Genomic DNA, 19133 nt, shown 5'->3' on the forward strand with positions numbered 1-19133 from the left:
CTCAGGCAACACATTATAAAGCAATCATTTTTCTCTAACGCCGAAGCTGCATGAGCTCTTCACTTCAAGCAATATCAAGAGCCTAGCCGTCACACTGTGTTCATATATCCCCATCCATGCCTATCAGATTGGACCTGATTGTATTTAGTTTGATAGAATTCATTAGGCATTAGCAGCCCTGACATGTGGACACCCAGCAAACCACAAAGGGAATCAAACTAATAGGCTCCAATAGAGCTCCGCATTTTCGGCACAAAAAAAAATCTCGCTCTGATTCTAATAATTACAGCCTGAAGTGCCTCCTCGTTGCTTTTATTTGCAAGCAAGTTGGGTAATCTTTGATCCGATTGCCAAGTGTCGAAGACAGAATACAAATGAAAAAAAGAATAAAATCTGGTTTTGATTTTCTAGCGGACTTCAGCTGCACACAATAACACAGCCAGGGGATAGAAGATTGAAGAAAAGTAATGAAGTCGCGCAAAAGCACTCGGACGGGGTCATTGGTTGCGTCTGAAATGGCAGCCTATTCCTTATATGGTAGTGCACTACATTTGACAAGGGCCCCATAAGGTGCCATCAAAGATGCAGCCACACAGTGGATGCTGAGCAGCGAAGTTCGGATTGTTGCTTCATTCACATTTAGAAGCAGAATGAATGGGAAATCATTTGTTCATAAGAAGGTGTTTAAATTGTACTAGATTTAGAGTAATATTCATTTCTGAAATAGACAACTAGGCTACACAATGAAACCAGAGGAAGAAGGGCAGGGGCCAGTACATCTTCATTCACCATCTCAATAAACAGACTGTACAGAGCTGCAACAGTAGCTTTGACTACAACACAATGCCCTACTATAAACGTTTCACCTATGCTAGTATTTTTTGTAAAAGCCACGGATCCTTTTCAAACGCTGGGACGTGACAGCAGGCTTTACTGCATATTAAATTCTATCATCCTTGTAATTAAATATTTGATAAATGTCTGTAAAAGAAAATAGCACCATTAACTTTTTGGGGAGAAATTTCAATTGTCTTTGGGCAAAAGTCACTTAGAGGTGTGATATTTTAGCACACTTTGTACATTCCATTTAGAGTATATTTTCATGCTAGTACTGCCAGAGAGACCCTGGCATATTTTCATGATTTCTGATTTGGATATCTGATTATTTGCATTTCTCATTTAAAAGACAGAAACACTTTAGAGAGGTAGATAGCAGTTATTTAGGAGTTTGATATAGTTGAACTAATTCGAGAATTTATGTGAACATGGCCCTAGATAAAGGGATGTAGATATGAATTCCAGGACAGCAGCCTCTATTTTATCTCTACGAATGTGGCAGCAATTGCAGAGGGCTTCAGAAAGAATTGACTTGTTCCACATGTTGTTGTGTTACAGCCTGAATTTAAAATGAAAACATTTTTGGATCATAGCCTTCACACAGTATCCCATTATGTCAAAGTGGAATCATGTTTTTTTAAATATTCAAAAAATGCATTGAAAATGAAAAGCTGAAATGTCAATAAGTATTCAACCCCTTAGTTATGGCAAGCCTAAATACGTTCAGGAGTAAGAAGATCTCTGTAGTCCACATACAATTATCTGTAAGGTCCCTCAGTCGAGCAGTGAATTACAAACATAGATTTAACCACAAAGACCAGGGAGGTTTTTTCAATGCCTCACAAAGAAGGGAACTTATTGGTTGAAAAAAAAGAAAAGCAGACATTGAATATCCCTTTGAACATGATGAAGCTATTAATTACAGGTTGGATGGTGTATCAATACACCCAGTCACTACAAAGATACAGGCGTCCTTCCTAACTCAGTTGCTGGAGAGGAAGGAAACCGCTCAGGGATTTCACCATGAGGCCAAAGGTGACTAAAACAGTTCAAATCAAATCAAATGTTATTGGTCACATACACATGATTAGCAGATGTTATTGTGGGTGTAGTGAAATACTTGTGCTTCTAGCTCTGACAGTGCAGTAATATCTAACAAGTCATATCTAACAAATTACACAACATATACCCAATACACACAAATCTAAGTAGGAATGAGTTAATACTATATACATACGGACGACCGATGCCAGAGCGGAACGGACTAAGACAGTGGAATAGTATAGAAAACAGTATATACATTTGAGATGAGTAATGCAAGATATGTAAACATTATTATGTGCATTATTAAGTTAATGAGATACCGTAGAAAAGTATAGAAAAAGTATTTACATATGAGATGAGTAATGCCAAATATGTAAACATTAAGTGATTAAGATACCGTAGAATAGCATAGTATACACATGAGATGAGTAATGCCAGTTAAGTGGCCTGTGATTTCTAGTCTATGCCTAAAGGCAGCAGCTAGTGATGGCTGTTTAACAGTCTGATGGCGAGATAGAAGCTGTTTTTCAGGCTCTCGGTCACATCTTTGATGCACCTGTACTGACCTCGCCTTATGGATGATAGTGGGGTGAATAGGCAGGGCCTTGGTGGTTGATGTCCTTGATGATCTTGTTGGACATCCTGTGACATCAGGTGCTGTAGGTGTCCTGGAGGGCAGGTAGTTTGCCTCCAGTAATGCGTTGGGCCGACTGCACCACCCTCTGGAGAGCCTTGTGGTTGTGGGCGGGGCAGTTGCCGTACCATGCGGTGATACAGCCTGACAGGATGCTTTCAATTGTGCATCTGTAAAAGTTTGTGAGGGTTTTAGGTGACAAGCAACATTTCTTTAGCCTCTTGAGGTTGAAAAGGCACTGTTGCACCTACTTTACCACACTGTCTGTGTGGGTGGTCCATTTCAGTTTGTCAGCGATGTGTACGCCAAGGAATTTGAAGCTTTCCACCTTACTTACGTAAATGAGATATTTCTGTATTTAATTTGCAATAAATTTGTAAAGATGTCTAAAAACATGTTTTCACTTTGTCATTATGGGATATTGTGAGTAGATGGGAAAAACTAAACATATTTAATCAATTTTGAATTCAGGTTGTAAGAGAACAAAATGTGGAACAAGTCAGGGGTATGAATACTTTCTGAATGCAGTGCACATGTCAAGAGAGGAGTCTAATAATTTGATACATTATTATAGATTGTTAATAACCAAAGCAATCCATACTCAATGTAGAAACACAGTTGCTGGTTTAAACCAGTCAAAAGAGAGCTTGTGAATTCTCAACTATAAGGGGCATCACTATAACGCATCACACACCACCGAATTCTCAACTATAAAGGGCATGAAACGACAGTTTCCTGACACTTGTTTCAGAATGCATATTTAGATTTATTTCACAAAACAGTGATTGTCATATTCAAAATAACTTATCTCCACAATAAAAGGCTTGGCAAAACTCACCAACGCACTATAAACTATTCTACAAAGTCAAAATAGTCATACCTAATGGAAAAGTTACAGCCTCACCATCCAACACAAACTAAGTCATAAAGCCGGGTGAACTCTGAACATCTACCCATAATTCCCAGCTGATGAAGAAGGGGCTGATGGGAGCCAGGCAGCAGTCCGCCCAGACTAAAAAGTCTCCCCGGAAATGTCCCTGTCCTGCTTTAAAGTGACACTCCACTCCCTTTAATTACATTTTCACCAGGCAGTAATAACCCGGGGTCAGTTCTAAGCGTGCTGTACCTTGATATACCTAAGACCCACTCCATATGCAGCATGGTGGTGTGGCATATCACTGGTGTGGCATGGCCCTTAACATATGCCCAGTGAGCAGAATGGGGGATGATGATGACAACGGTGGGCCCTCCTCCCCTCCTGTTATTCTCCCTCCCCCTGCCACTTCTCATCCTCATGCCCCCCCCCCCCCCCCCCTCCATGTCCCTCCCCCGCTGCGCTGCAGTCAGCCAGGCTGGCTGGTTGAAATTGGGGCCTCGGGGTAGACAAGCTGTCTGGGAGCAGCGGCAGATAAGGCCCCATTGATTTTACATACATACATACATAGACACACAGGCAGGCCAGCATAAGTATATGCCACTGACACCTGGCAGGGCTCAGATGACCTGAATAATCCCACTCTGAGGAGCTAGATATTCTATCACTTGGGGCGACGGAGGCAGGAGTAGGTAGGGGGACACAACACCTACTCTGATAAACTTTGCTGTAATGTGAGGCATGGTAATGGCAACATCGCCCAAATATCACCAAACGGGTGTCGTTTGGTCACTGACTGGGGGCTGTTTCGTCAAGCTGGTTAACTGGATTTATGTCCCCTGTGACCAAACGAACATGGTCTAATCTGAAGGGATCAATGAGAGAGTGATGGGGTTACTGAGAGGAAGAAGGGTCCAACCACCCCTGCCTCCAGGGAGATATGGTACGTTCCAACTCTGGGCACAGACTGACTGACAGGCGGCTGGACAAACTGACTGACTGACACAAGATCTACAGCAGGCTATTTTGGACAAATAACACACACCACCACTTTTTCTATGGATGTCAATGATGTTAGCTGACAATTCTGCTGCACTTTCACAAATTTCCTCCATGTTGAAAAAATGGAGGAAGAGTTGATGACGGGGCTGTGGATGTGCTGGGCTATGCTGTGGCTGGGCTCTGCTGGGGCTGTGCTAAACTATGGCTGTGTCATGCCGTGAACAGTGTGCCCATTGGTGCATGAAGAGGAGGTGAAAGGAGAATCACGGCAGACACTGAACAGTGGACATTGAAATACTTCCTCCCAGACCTAACCTACACTGGGTGTGTGTATATATACGCATTCGTGTGCGTGAGTCCATGCATGTTTGTTTGTTTGTGTGGTCAACACCTTCCCGTTCTGTGAGAGAGAGTGAGTCAAAGGCATGGAGAGAGAGCCTACAGCAACTCCTGTAATGTGACAGACAGTATCCTCTGACGGTGTCCTGCTAAGCTCTTGTATATTGCACTGTTCTTCAAGTCCAAACCACCAAGGCTCGGGGAGAAACGCATCACACACCACCGCCACCACAGAGTAGAGCAGCATCCCAAATGGCTCCCTATTCCCTATATAGTGCACTACTTTTGGCCAGGGCCCATAGGGAATAGGGTACCATTTGGAATATGGCCTAGTTGACTCAGAACACAGCTTTACAATTCCACAATAATATTCAATCCATGTTAAAATCACAGGGACAATCTGAACACACACGAAAGTTCTCTTGTAAGAGTAATCTCTCCCCTCTTAACTGATATTCTGTGACATTTCCATGAATCACGTACAGATACTATGTTCTTCCATAACTCTGTGTAAAGCATGCTTAGCTTTGCCTTGTACTGTATGAAATACAAATGCTACCTTTTTCGTCACCATGAACACCAACAGTCTGGTGTGCATCCCAAATGGCACGCTAATCCTTATATAGTGCTCTACTTTTGACCAAAACCCTATGGCCCTGGTCAAATGAAGTGCACTATACAGGGAATAGGGAGCCATTTGGGATGCAGTTCTGGAGTATCATTATTTGCCAGGGGATTTTGAGAAGCAGCAGCTTGTTATTGAGACTGAAGCGTTGAAGTGTTGAAGCTCCGAGCTGTTTATCATTATATGCTCTCTCCTCCCTCTCTCCTCCCTCTCTCTCTCTCCTCTCTCTCTCCTCTCTCTCTCCTCTCTCTCTCCTCCCGCTCTCCTCCCTCTCTCTCTCTCTCTCCTCCCGCTCTCCTCCCTCTCTCCTCTCTCTCTCCTCCCGCTCTCCTCCCTCTCTCCTCTCTCTCTCCTCCCGCTCTCCTCCCTCTCTCCTCTCTCTCTCCTCCCTCTCTCCTCCCTCTCTCCTCTCTCTCTCCTCTCTCTCTCCTCCCTCTCTCCTCCCTCTCTCCTCTCTCTCTCTCCTCTCTCTCTCCTCCCTCTCTCCTCCCTCTCTCCTCTCTCTCTCCTCTCTCTCTCCTCCCTCTCTCCTCTCTCTCTCCTCTCTCTCTCCTCTCTCTCCTCCCTCTCTCTCTCTCTTCTCTCTCTCCTCCCTCTCTCCTCCCTCTCTCCTCCCTCTCTCTCTCTCTCGTCTCTCTCTCCTCTCGCTCTCCTCTCGCTCCCCTCTCTCTCCTCTCTTCTCTCCGCTCTGTGATCTTCCCCAACAATTTAATTAGAGGAGAATAACTAAACAAGACAGGGTTCCCTCAGGATTACCATTTGACCAGCATCCAGCCATGTTAAAAACTTTATGGTCCCATGGAAAATGATTCAGACTCGGGAACATCAACGAGGGAGACGGCAGAGAGGAGCATATGGTCTCCGCAATAACAACAAACCGTAATGGCCGCCAGGAGAGACGCACCTTGCTTTATACACACCTTAATGCGTGGTGGGGGCAACGTTAGTGTCTTCATCTCACACGTTATTACCCCAGTGACATGTCGCATTGCTCTTCCGTGTGGCATTTTTACACAGGCTCGAATGAATGACCACCAAAGAGCACCTGTTGTTTTTAGGAACATTAGGAATTAATGGGACACCGGAAAGAAACAGTGTCGTCGTAGAAGGAAGCCATTTTCCTATGTTCTCCATTATAACTAGGTTGATGTTTGATTTCACAATAAATTCCCAACGTATAAAGCTTAAGTACATGAGCTATATGAAGTACACAAGGCCACCATTATAACAAGCTAACATCTCCACAGCACGCGCATTAAAAGAGCATTAAAGAACTTCAGGCGAACCTCCTACATTGATAATGCCTGATGGATGAACCACAAACACCACCTGTTGGACGAAACCCCTGACTTTATCATCCCACCATTCGGATGACGTCACCCCGTCATCCATCCATCCATCCCTTCATCCAGAAGATGACACCTCTCATCCTGCTCCCGTCAACATCCTCCTATGGTATTTACCCGACCCCCGTGCCCCCTCGTCAGAGAGTCAGGACGGGTCCATACACACAGTGCTGAGAGGAGATTTGTGGCTCCTTCCCTGACCTTCCCCCCACCACAATGGCCGCGCTCTAATTAGGCAATGCATCTGATCGTCATTAACAGCTATGGGATAATGAATCACTGGCTCGTCTCTGTGTTAATTTGCTGTAACCAAGCGGCTAATGGATGTCAGAGCTGACTGATCACACTGATTGTGGTGATTTCTAATTGCAACAAAACAATTTAAAAGCAGCAGGATTATTTATGTCGTCGCCTACGAAGAGGAAAGAGGGATGCGCCGTGCCCACTACTAAAGTAAAATACCTGGAGAGGGGAGGAGGGGAGAGGGGAGGAGGGGAGAGGAGAGGAGGGGAGAGGGGAGGAGGGGAGAGGGGAGAGGGGAGGAGGGGAGAGGGGAGGAGGGGAGAGGAGAGGAGGGGAGAGGAGAGGAGGGGAGAGGGGAGGAGGGGAGAGTGGAGGAGGGGAGAGGAGAGGAGGGGAGAGGAGGGGAGAGGGGAGGAGGGGAGAGGGGAGGAGGGGGGGAGGAGAAGAGGAGAGAGGGATGCGCCGTGCCCACTACTAAAGTAAAATACCTGGAGAGGGGAGGAGGGGAGAGGGGAGGAGGGGAGAGGGGAGGAGCGGAGAGGGGAGGAGGGGAGAGGAGAGGAGGGGGGGAGGAGAAGAGGAGAGAGGGATGCGCCGTGCCCACTACTAAAGTAAAATACCTGGAGAGGGGAGGAGGGGAGAGGGGAGGAGCGGAGAGGGGAGGAGGGGAGAGGAGAGGAGAGGAGGGGGGGAGGAGAAGAGGAGAGAGGAGAGGAGGGGAGAGGAGAGGAGGAGAGAGGAGAGGAGGAGAGAGGAGAGGAGGGGAGAGGGGAGGAGCGGAGCGGAGAGGGGAGGAGGGGAGAGGAGAGGAGGGGGGGAGGAGAAGAGGAGAGAGGAGAGGAGGGGAGAGGAGAGGAGGGGGGAGGAGAGGAGGGGAGAGGAGAGGAGGGGAGAGGAGAGGAGAGGAGGAGAGAGGAGAGGAGGAGAGAGGAGAGGAGGAGGGGAAGAAAAGGAGACACTGTACAGATAGCCAGCTGGCTATGCTATGCATGGGAGGAAAAAAGGGATTGTGTTTCTCATTTGGTTCAGAAGAAGAAGAAGAGATTATGGTCAGAAGAAGGAAGAGCGAGGAGCGATGCTGTGAAGATTGCACCTCCACGTCGCACGGCCCCTTGGGAAATCCAGCCGAGCTGTGCTGGTGCTCTGACATGGCTGCTCATATCCTTCTGATGCACAAACACAAATACATTTCTCTCTCTCTCTCTGCCTCTCTGGGTAAGTGGAAAGGATGCCTCCTTCCACCAAAATCAGATCTGAGCGTAATTACCAAATCACAATTGGCAATTAAACAATGAGCAATCGTAACCTAGAATGACTACGCCGGTAATTACACATTAAATGCAAGGAACATAAATTGGGTTTCACACATTTTGAGCTACAAATAATTGTGTGTGAATTTTGTGTCTGTTGCCCCCGTGCGTGTGTGTGCGTTTGTTGCATTTTGTCTTGTCAAATTATTCATGCTACCACCACCATTGCTTTAGAGTTCATTTATGAAATATTTCATATTCACATCATGCACAACTACGTGTCCCTCCCTCCCTCCTTCCCATGCCCAGTAACTTCTAACTGGGAAGCTTTAGCTGTTTCTTATGCTAATAGCAGCAACCCTTCCCATCTCCCCCTTCTGTTTGTTTATTTTGCTGAGCGAGCACTGGATAGCCGTGGGCTAGAGGAAGAGGAGACGAGAGGGAGAGCGGGTGGACTTCAGTCAGTGGCAAGCGGACAGGCACGCGGGCGGGGCAGGCAGGTGGTGGCGGTTGGGAGGTGGGAAATGGGGATATGAGGGGGGAAATGGAGTCTGCATGCAGCCAGTTTACCTTGGGGCTGGCTAGTGGACCCGTGGTCTCTGCCTCCTGAGAGGCCTCAGCCTCAGTGGCCAGGATGTGGGCTTTGATGGCATCCAGAGTGCGCAGCATCCAGCTGTGCTGGCGACGGATCTGCCTCTGGAGCTCCTGCCACTGGTGTACGGTCATCTGGAGCATGTCCCTCAGGCCTGGACAGATAATAAAGAGAGAGAGAGGGGGAGGGAGAGAGGGGAGAGAAGATATATTAAAGATAGAGAGGGAGGGAAGAATGTAGGAGACCAAGAGAGAGAGAGAGAGAAAGAGGGAGGGGCGGGGAAATAAAGAGAGAGAGGGAAGGATGGAGGAGACCGAGACCCAGAGAGAGAGAAAGAAAGAGAGAGAGAGAGAGAGAGAGAGAGAGAGAGAGAGAGCAAGGCAGGGCAGGGCAGGGTAAAGAGAGAGAGAGAGAGAGAGAGAGAGAGAGAGAGAGAGAGGAGAGAGAGAGAGAGAGAGAGAGAGAGAAATGAGAGGAATTGCCAACATCCAGTCTTTGGATTATCCAACCAACCCTCTTAAAATCCTTCATTCATGCCTCTGTATGTACGGATATTTAGCATTTTATTATGATCAACTATTTGACCCATTATCATAGTAATTGTATACCTTCTTCATCGGTCTTTAGAAAGGGATTCCATAGCCTGAGTGAGGTAGTAATGCTCTTCATTTGATATTACCATGAATTCTTCAGTGGTCCACCTCGCTCTCTCTATGCTGAACACAGATGCCTACGTGATCTGCCCTGTACTATGTTCACTAATGTATATGTACACACCAGTATGTGTACTGCATGTGATGAGTCGCTGGTTTAGAGTTAATCCCTTCCCACACCTGCAGAACCATCAGCATGTTACTCCAGCCCTGTCTTTCTACCAGCAGCCATGATTCACCCAAATCCTGTTTGTTCAAAGTAATTAAAAAGTGCAAATCAAGATGAATGAGCCAGGGCAGAATGTGACCCTGTAATCCACACGCACGCACAAAGGCACACACATATGCATGTACACGCACAAACACACTGACTGTAGTATCTATTGAGTGACTGGCTGCTCAACAATGTCACACACTGCTCATACCTGTGGAATTATCATGACTGATCTGCAGAGTTGCTAGGAAACCGGTATTAGTGTCTGCAGTGGCGGGAAGTAGGGGGAGAGATTTGCTAAGAATTGTGTCGTCCAATAGTAAGCGAGTGAAGGTACTAGGAACCAATGCAGATGAGATGTGGATGAAAGAAGGGGGAGAGAGAGAGAGAGAGAGAGAGAGAGAGAGAGAGAGATGAGAGAGAAAGAGAGAGAGAGAGAGAGAGAGAGAGAGAGAGAGAGAAAGAGAGAGAGAGAGAGAGAGAGAGAGAGAGAGAGAGAGAGAGAGAGAGAGAGAGAGAGAGAAAGAGAGATAGAGAGAGAGAGAATGAGAGGGAGAAAGAGAGATAGAGAGAATGGGAGAGAGCTGATTCTAGTGAATCACAGTAGGGCTCTTCTCACCTCTCCTCTCTTCTCCTCTCTCCTGTCAGAGCTTTTCAAACAGCTCCAGGATCCTGGAGGCCATCTGCATTTTTAATGGTGGGCAGCTTAAGAGCCAGCGAGGAGACAACTCGCCAACTGGGAGGTCAGCTTAGCGGATTTGTACATTTGCTGAGCGCTTGGCTGGCTGGCTGGCTGGATGCTTTAGGTGAATAATCGGCCCAGCAGAGAGGAGAGAACGTCTGGATGATGGCCTCTGACTCAAGTCCTGCTGTTCCTAATTCCACCTCTCTTCATATACACAGTGCCTCCTCCCTCTCTTTTTCCTCTCTCTTACTCCCTCTCTTCATATACAGTACATGGCACCTCGCTCTCTCTCCTCTCTATCATTTCTCGACCCAGTCACAAGCACCAATCTCTCCCAGCCTGCCCGGACTCACTCACTCACTCGCTCAATCCACTGCAGATAGAATGCCATTGGTAATGTATGTTGAAAAAGGCAGTTTCTTTCCCCCTTCCCCTTGCTTGAGAAGAGGTTACTTTAAGATTTATACATTCTGAAGGTCAGTATGTTAATATAAACATTAATAATACATGTGAGGGTTGAGAGCAGTGAGAGCCGTACCTGATTTGTGGGAGATGATGACTTCCAGCAGCTGCCTGCCTTCTTCCAGTACACAGTCTTTCAGGGAACAGTGACTGTCCACGTTCAGCTTGAAGCTCTGGAGAACCAGACACAATGTATTAGTACACAGTCTTTCAGGGAACAGTGACTGTCCACGTTCAGCTTGAAGCTCTGGAGAACCAGACACAATATGGCACACATGACGACACCTCACAACAGTCAACTTACTAGATGTTACGTGTTCATTTCTCTCTCTAATAAACAAGATACCACACACACTCAAACATAAACACATGCAATGTGTTTTTGAGCATCAGAACAAAAAAAGAAACATGAAAATGATACTAATACTAATTCACACACTTATACACAAAGCACACAAGTGTATAAACTCATATTAACACCCCTGGTACAATCCCACAAGTCCATGAAATATTGGAAATCAGTTACCATAGTAAAAACTGCAAACATTTGCTTCCATCCCATGGCAAAACTTATAGAATTGCAACAAACTTGCTTTAAAACAGCAACATCTTCTCTATGCCTCATGGCAAATTTTTCAGAATTGCAGGAAATTAACTTTAAAACGTAAATATTTTCTCTTCGCTGTCATGAGAGGGGAAATGTTTTGCTCACAAGGTGGGGGGTATGGATGTGAGTACGCAGACCCACAAGCTAATGTGGCCCCTCATGATGAGTTCAGATTTTTTGTGGCCCACACCCCACCACAGTTGCTCTAGAATCCCCCTCTTCCAACAGATCACTCCTCCATCCCTTAAAGGCAGGGCCGGTCCTGGACATTCTGCTGCCCTAGGCGAGACAAAAAAATTGCAGTTCCAACAAGAATAGTCCCAGTAAGCAAAATAACGTTGAAAAGACGTCTAAAATACGTATTTTCTGGACATTGAAATCAAGTTCATTTTCAGTTCTGAAGTTGAAAATATGTCATTTATAGACGTCTACGTTTGGGCCAAATCAAGGCTGGTCCAGACTTAGACAAAACTTGACCCAAACATAGACATCTATAATTAATTCAGATTTCGTCTTGACCGGACCAAAAAAACAAAGTCCGTGGATGTGGAAAACAAGACCAGTCAAGACTGCACACAAAAAAAAAGACACCCAAAATGCGCCAGAATCGGTCCGTGCAAACTGAGGTATAGCCTACAACAGGGATGGGCAACTCCAGTCCTCGGGGGCCGTCCCTAATCAACACAGCTGATGAAACTAATTGCATCCTAAACTGAAGATCCAGATCAGTTGATTATTACTGTCAGATGTTGTTAGCTGGGGCAAAAGTGTGACACCAATCAGGTCCCAGAGGACTGGCGTTGCCCACCCCTGGCCTACATTGTCGCCTGAAATTGTATTTTAGGAATGCCCATCTAAATGGTAGGCCTACCGTTTGTAAAACACCAACAAAAAAAAGATGGCCGATCCAGACAGAAGCAAAAAAAGAAGTTGGCGTCAATATGTGCTTAATGGGGTGTAGCCTACCATCTTGGCCTCCAATGGAATTTTATGAATGCCCATCCATGTTGTAGGCCAACTGTTTGTAAAACATTGGCTTTATTCGTCCACATTCCTGTGACTAATCAATTTAAGCTCTAAATATCAGCTACCCAACTTTATCATGAGTTGTCCTCAGCTTAGTTGCAACGAGTTTACACAGCGGGAAATGTAGAGGTATTTTCTTTATTTTTTTGCTACGATCAGCTCGTAAAACACGAGTGATACAAAGTTGAAACCACTGATCATGACCATTGAGCCCACGGGATGAAACTCCTGGGCAGCAGTTGTGAGTAGCCTGATTGTACATTACATACTGTCCCTTTCACTTTGACCTGTCCTGTTTTTAGGATATGTTGTTTGTTAACATGTCCAGCACATTTTCATATATTTTATTTGATCGGGCGCCATTTAGGTCAGGCTACTTGATGGTAGAAACCTGTAACGATGTGAAAAAAGTTTCTCTCACTACATTGTCATCCACTTTCTCTCCAGCCTGTAGGCTACAGAAAAGGCCACATACTCTTATAACCATATGCTATATCTGATACATGATTTATGTCAGATCATTGTTTTGACGTAATGTTGGTGGAGCGCTGCAGCGCTGCATCTCTTCCCGCAGCACCCTGGAGATGCGCGCTCAGAATGGACAAGATACATCATTTGCCTCCCTGCCTTTGACAACGTGGGAGTTGCTTACCATAGGGCAGCATCAGCGCTCACCTAAAAATCACATAGGCCACTGGTTGAGAGAAATTGTCATTGTTTTCGGGCAGAATTATGTGAATTTTTATGTGTTGTTGGAGGTACATCTTAGTCAGTTTAGTTCAAAATGCCGCCCTCGTCAATCTGCCGCCATAGGCGGCCATCCTAATCCTGCCTAATGAGCGGGCCGACCCTGCTTAAAGGGATCTATCATCCACCCATCCCCTAACTCTCCAACTTGTTCAATATTCCCCCAAGCACCCTTATTACTGTGATGTCTCAATTCCGCTATTGTTATTCTCTTTAAAAATACCCCAAACACTCCTCTTTCTCTCTCCCGTCTCTCTTTCCCCCAATACTCTTCCCCCTCAATCCCATCTCTCCGTGGGTGCTGCTATGAAAACTTTCATGTTGATTGGTTTTGATAATACCCAAGGAGCCGGTGCAGAGCCGAGTGCTCTCGTGGTGCTAAGAGTAATCAAAGTGGAGAGAGAGAGATATGGGGAGTGAGAGAGAGAAAGAGAGAGAGAGAGAGATGGAGAGTGAAAGCGAGGGAGAGAACATTATGCTGGGACCTGGAGGGAGGTGGGGCTGTGCTTTTGAAGATGTGATGGGTGGTTAGGGGGTGGAGGGAGGTGGGGGTTGGAGAGGGTCGAGGATGTGCGTACAGAGGGGGGTGAATCAAGGGGGGGGGGCAGAGGGGTCCCAGGGGAGTGATGCAGCGAGGCGCCTGGAGCCATCTTCGCCTTAGATTCTCATCTCCTCAGATCTTGGGCCGGCCTGTTGCTGGCGATTAGGGCCTGGTGTGATCTGACCAGCATGCTGAAGGTGTGCCGAGCCAACACAGCCCTGGCTAACTGTATCTGACGGCTTGCCGCCGAGAAAGCAGGGAGAGGAGCAAAGAACGAGGCCCAGCTCTATTCAGCTGGGCGAGATGGATGAAGGGGAATGGGACACCGCACTAACTAAAAGATGCCCTCGTTGACTCGCTCTAACGCTGATCCAGGGACAGCAAAACAGCCGAGATGGAGTTGTTCACACTCACAGCAAGGCCCCGTCAGCAATGGCACCCTATCCCCATAGTGCCTTCAGAAAGCATACATACCCCTTGACTTATTGCACATTTCCTTTTATTACAGCCTGAATTCAAAATAAATGAAATGTATATATATTTTTAACCTATCAACACACAATACCCCATAATGACAACGTGAAAACATGTTTTGAGACATTTTGTCAAATGTATTGAAAATGAAATACATTAATATCTCATTTACATAAGTATTCAAACCCCTGAGTCAACACATCATCTGTAACCTTTGGCATCGATTACAGATGATATCTTTCTGGGTAAGTCTCTAAGAGCTTTGCACACCTGGATTGTACAATATTTGCACATTATTTATTTTTTATTCTTCAAGCTCTGTCAAGTTGGTTGTTGATCATTGCTAGTCAACCATTTTCAGGTCTTGTCATAGATTTAATTCAAAACTGTAAGCAGGCCAACATTTACTGTTGTCTTGGTAAGCAACTCCAGTGTAGATTTGACCTTGTGTTTTAGGTTACTATCCTGCTGAAAGATTAATTTATCTCCCAGTGTCTGGTGGAAAGCAGAAAGAACCAGGTTTTCCTCTAGGATTTTGCCTGTGCTTAGTTCTATTCCATTTATTTTTGTTCCCAAAAAACTCCCTAGTGTAGTCCTTGATGGTGGCAAGCATACCCATAACATGATGCAGCCACCACCATGCTTGAAAATAGGAAGAGTCGTACTCAGTAATGTTTTATATTGGATTTGCCCCAAACATAACGCTTTGTATTCAGGACATTAAGTTAATTTCTTTGCTACATTTTGTGCAGTTTTACTTTAGCGCCATATTGCAAACATGACGCATGTTTTGTAATATTTGTATTCTGTACAGACTTCCTTCTTTTCACTCTGTCATTTAGGTTAGTATTGTGGAGTAACTACAATGTTGTTGATCCATCGTCAGTTTTTTCCTATCATAGCAATTAAACTCTGTAACTGTTGGCCTCATGGTGAAATCCCAATCTCAGTTTCCTTCCTCTCCGGCAATACTGGGTGTATTGATACACCATCCAAAGTGTCATTAATAAACACCATGCTCAAAGGGATATTCACTGTCTGCTTTTTAAATGTTTACCCATCTACCGATAGGTGCCCTACTTTGCGAGGCATTGGAAAACCTCCCTGGTCTTTGTGGTTGAATCTGTGTTTGAAATTCACTGCTCGACTGAGGGACCTTACAGATAATTGTATGTGTGGGGTAGAGGTGAGATAGTCATTATGTTAAACACTATTATTATACACAGAATGAGTACATGCAACTCATGTGACTTGTTACTCCATGCAGTGGTGTGAAGTACTTAAGTGAAAATACTTTAATGTATTACTTAAATAGATTTTGAGGGGTAACTGTACTTTACTATTTATATTTTGACAAAATTATATACTTTTTACTCTACACATTTTCTCTGACACACACAAGTACTTGTTACATTTTGAATGCTTAGCAGGACTGGAAAATAATCAAATTCACGCACTTATCAAGAGAACGTCCCTGGACGTCCCTACTGCCTCTGATCTGGTGGACTCAGTAAACACATGCTTCATTTGTAAATGATGTCTGAGTGTTGGAGTATGCCCCTGGTTATCCATACATTAAAAAAAGAAAATGGTGGCGTCTGGTTTCTCTTAATATAATGAATTAGAAATTAGTTATACTTTTACTTTTGATACTTAAGTATATTAAAAACCAAATACTTTTAGACTTTTACCCAAGTAGTATTTTACTGGGTGACTTTCACTTTTACTTCAGTCATTTTCTATTAAGGTATCTTTACTTTTACTCAAGTATGACAATTGGGTATTTTTTCCACCACACAATTTATTACATGACGTGTTAAGATTGTCATAACAAAGGGGTTGAATACTTACTGACTCAAGACATTTCAGCTTTTCATTTTTTATTCATTTGTAAACATTTCTAAAAACAGAAATCCACTTCTCCACATCTCAATATAATCCATTTTACATTCAGGCTGTAACACAACAAAAAATGTGGAAAAAGTCAAGGAGTGTAAATACTTTCTGAAGGTACTGTATATAGTGCACCCTATCCCCTATATAGAGCACCACTTTGAAAGCAGTGCACTATACAGGGGAGAAGGTGGATAAGGTGCCATTTGGGACGCAAACCCAAAACATCTGATGCTGATCCATATACTGTAAGAGGTGGGAACCAAGAGACCACACACACACAAAAATGTAGTGGTTTCAACTAAATATTATTAAGGAACTGGTTCCACAGTCTTTTTGGTTGTTTACTAACCTTTTGGTCAAAGTGTTACCTGAACTTAACCTTTTTAGTTGGTCCAATCGTAGCTCCAACATGAGAAAACGTATGCAAAAATATCAGTCTACTTAAAATGATGCGTTTTCTCAAATAGTCTCATATGATCATTCAACTATAAAATTATTATTTGGGCATCTTACCTAAACAAAGGCCGTGGAACTAGTTACACACACACAGTGTGCAATGTTTTCAGCTAACATATTTGACATACATTGACATTCATGATTACATTGTGCGTGTTCATTTATACAGTAATTAATATTCAACATGTCATCACCTGGGATTTGAACTCAAAACCTCTTGGTTAAAAGCATTCCCGTCTTCAATGATGAGAGAAGAGTCAGATTAACTGATAACTGACACAGACATGGTGTCGTAGCAGGAAGATGGGAATGCCATGAACCAAGAGGTTCTGAGTTCAAATCCCAGGTGATGACATGTTGATAATAATTACTGTATAAATGAACATGCACAATGCAATCATGTATGTCGACGTGTGTCAAATATGTAAGCTGAAAACATTGCATGTTAAAAGCACAGTTTGAGTGTGTCCGTGTGTAACCAGTAACACAGATTTTTCTTAGTGAAGATGCCCAATTGTTAATTTATAATTGAATGAACACATGAGATAAGCTGAGCAAACACATCATTTTAAATTGACTACATTTATGAACAAAGTTCTCAAGTTAGAGCTAAGTTTGGGCCAACAGTTTTTTCGTTCAGGTAACACTTGGACCAAAAAGTTGATTAAACAAAAAAAAGACTGTGGAACCAGTTACTTAATAATAATCAGTTTGAAAGAACTACATTTGTGGGTTTTTTAAATGTTTTTTTGTGTGTTGTTTTTACAGTGTATTCATGTTATAGTGGATTCTTCCATTCGTTTTTTGGACATCATTTACAAAAACATTCCTACCTAGATAGAGCGGGAGTGAATTACCGTACCATGTATAGTACTCCGATTCAAGTGCTATGCTGCAATCTTTAAATGAGACCGAGAAAACCCAGCAAACTTGGTGCCACCAGCGATGAGGGGATATGGGCCTGTGACAGATGGTCACCTGAAGGTATTCGTCAGAGATGACAAGGTAACATCTCCTGGCTGGTGGATTTATGATCCCCCAGATGGACAGGGGATTGATAGCCTCTCGGCTCTGTGATAGCTTAGAACAAGTCAACACTAATACATTAGAACTAGATATCTACCACTGGTGGAAGGAAGTCACATTCAATTATTTCACAGCAGATTAGAAAGTATTACAAATTATAATAGCGTTTTTATTCCGAGATTCGACCGTATGGTTTTTAAGTGAAAATGTAGAAGGGCATAGAATAGAACACTAAGCTATCCGTCACACTGTGATATAGGGTATAGCTCTCTACCATGCTGTCTAGATAATGTATGTCTACAGTGTCTATAATAAAACATTGACAGTCGTCGATGATGACCGGCCGCCTAATCCTTTATGAGAAAAGGTAACAGTTTATGCCTTATGCATGCCACATCTTCAAACTGACATTGTCGATAAATTGTTGACAAATAGTTCATAAACAGTTGATAAATAGTTATTTGAAATACCCTTTATTATACTGTACTTGATCAAAATAGGTACCAATCGTTTCATAACTAAGGATGAAATGTTCATACCGTATAAAGTAAGAGAATGTCCTAGCATTTCTCTGGTTTATACTGTGACACAGACACGTGTTTGCTGTACGATATGATCTGATATATATTCCATGATGTGTCCAGTGGAGCAGGCAGACTGCAGTGCAGCAGCAGAGAGCATGTGGCCCAAACCACACCCTATTCCCTACATATTGGTGTATTCGTTTTGACCAGAGCCCACTCTATAGGGAATAGGGTACCCTTTGGGATGCAACCAGAGAGTTTAGCAGCAGAGACTGGGGGGCTCTGGGTGGATTTAGCTGGGGGCAGGTGGGTTATTGCTGATTTGACACCTCTAGATGTGCTACAGTATGAAGCCGCTGGAACTCGAGCCCCTCGCTCCCCTCGCCTCGCCCCTCTGCTCGCTCCTCTATGGTTTAGGCTGAGGCGAGAGGACTGTAATCCCCACATCACCTCACACAGACAGACACACAGACAGGGCAGAGCCGTCATCTCACCGAGACAGAGGGAGAGGGAGAGTTGAAGAACGCCGTCATGTATGGACGCGTCTGGGGATGTGGAGGGACAGGGCTCACACACACACACACACACACATACAGACACACACACAGGTTGGGATGGAGTTAAAGCCTGCGGAGGTGTAGTGGAGGATGGAGGATGGTGTTAGCGAGGCTCAGAGGTTGGAGAGGAGGTGGGAGTTGGGAAGGCTAAGTTAGAAGACGTGGAAATGAATCGGCTCACTCGGAGCCGGAGAGGAAGATACCTGGCGACTAACATAATAACAACATCAGCTAAAAAGTGGCTTGGCATTTTATTCCAATTCTATTTGATCAGATTTTTTTATTTATTCACCGTAGCATATTTTCGAGTAGAGTATCATATAGCTAAATGTGATGACATTGAGATTTGACATTGAAATTGTACATGCAAGTGATTCCTGAGAGAGAGAGAGAGAGAGAGAGAGGAGAGAGAGAGAGAGAGAGAGAGAGAGAGAGCGGGAGAGAGAGAGAGGAGAGAGAGAGAGAGAGAGTAGACGAGA

General features: G+C 44.4%; 1 protein-coding gene across 1 annotated transcript in view; it reads right to left on the bottom strand.

The window, feature by feature from the left end:
- The window catches only part of LOC109894815 (A-kinase anchor protein 6), a 180977-nt gene that overhangs the window by 104800 nt on the left and 57044 nt on the right, over window positions 1-19133 (bottom strand). The window contains exons 6-7 of the mRNA XM_031828242.1: window positions 10877-11047; window positions 8765-8940 (exon numbers count right to left, since the gene is read on the bottom strand). Of these exons, the coding sequence (XP_031684102.1) occupies window positions 8765-8940; window positions 10877-11047 (347 nt within the window). The remainder of the gene's footprint in view (window positions 1-8764; window positions 8941-10876; window positions 11048-19133) is intronic.

The sequence above is a fragment of the Oncorhynchus kisutch genome, linkage group LG7, assembly GCF_002021735.2.
Source record: "Oncorhynchus kisutch isolate 150728-3 linkage group LG7, Okis_V2, whole genome shotgun sequence".
Lineage (NCBI taxonomy): Eukaryota > Metazoa > Chordata > Actinopteri > Salmoniformes > Salmonidae > Oncorhynchus > Oncorhynchus kisutch.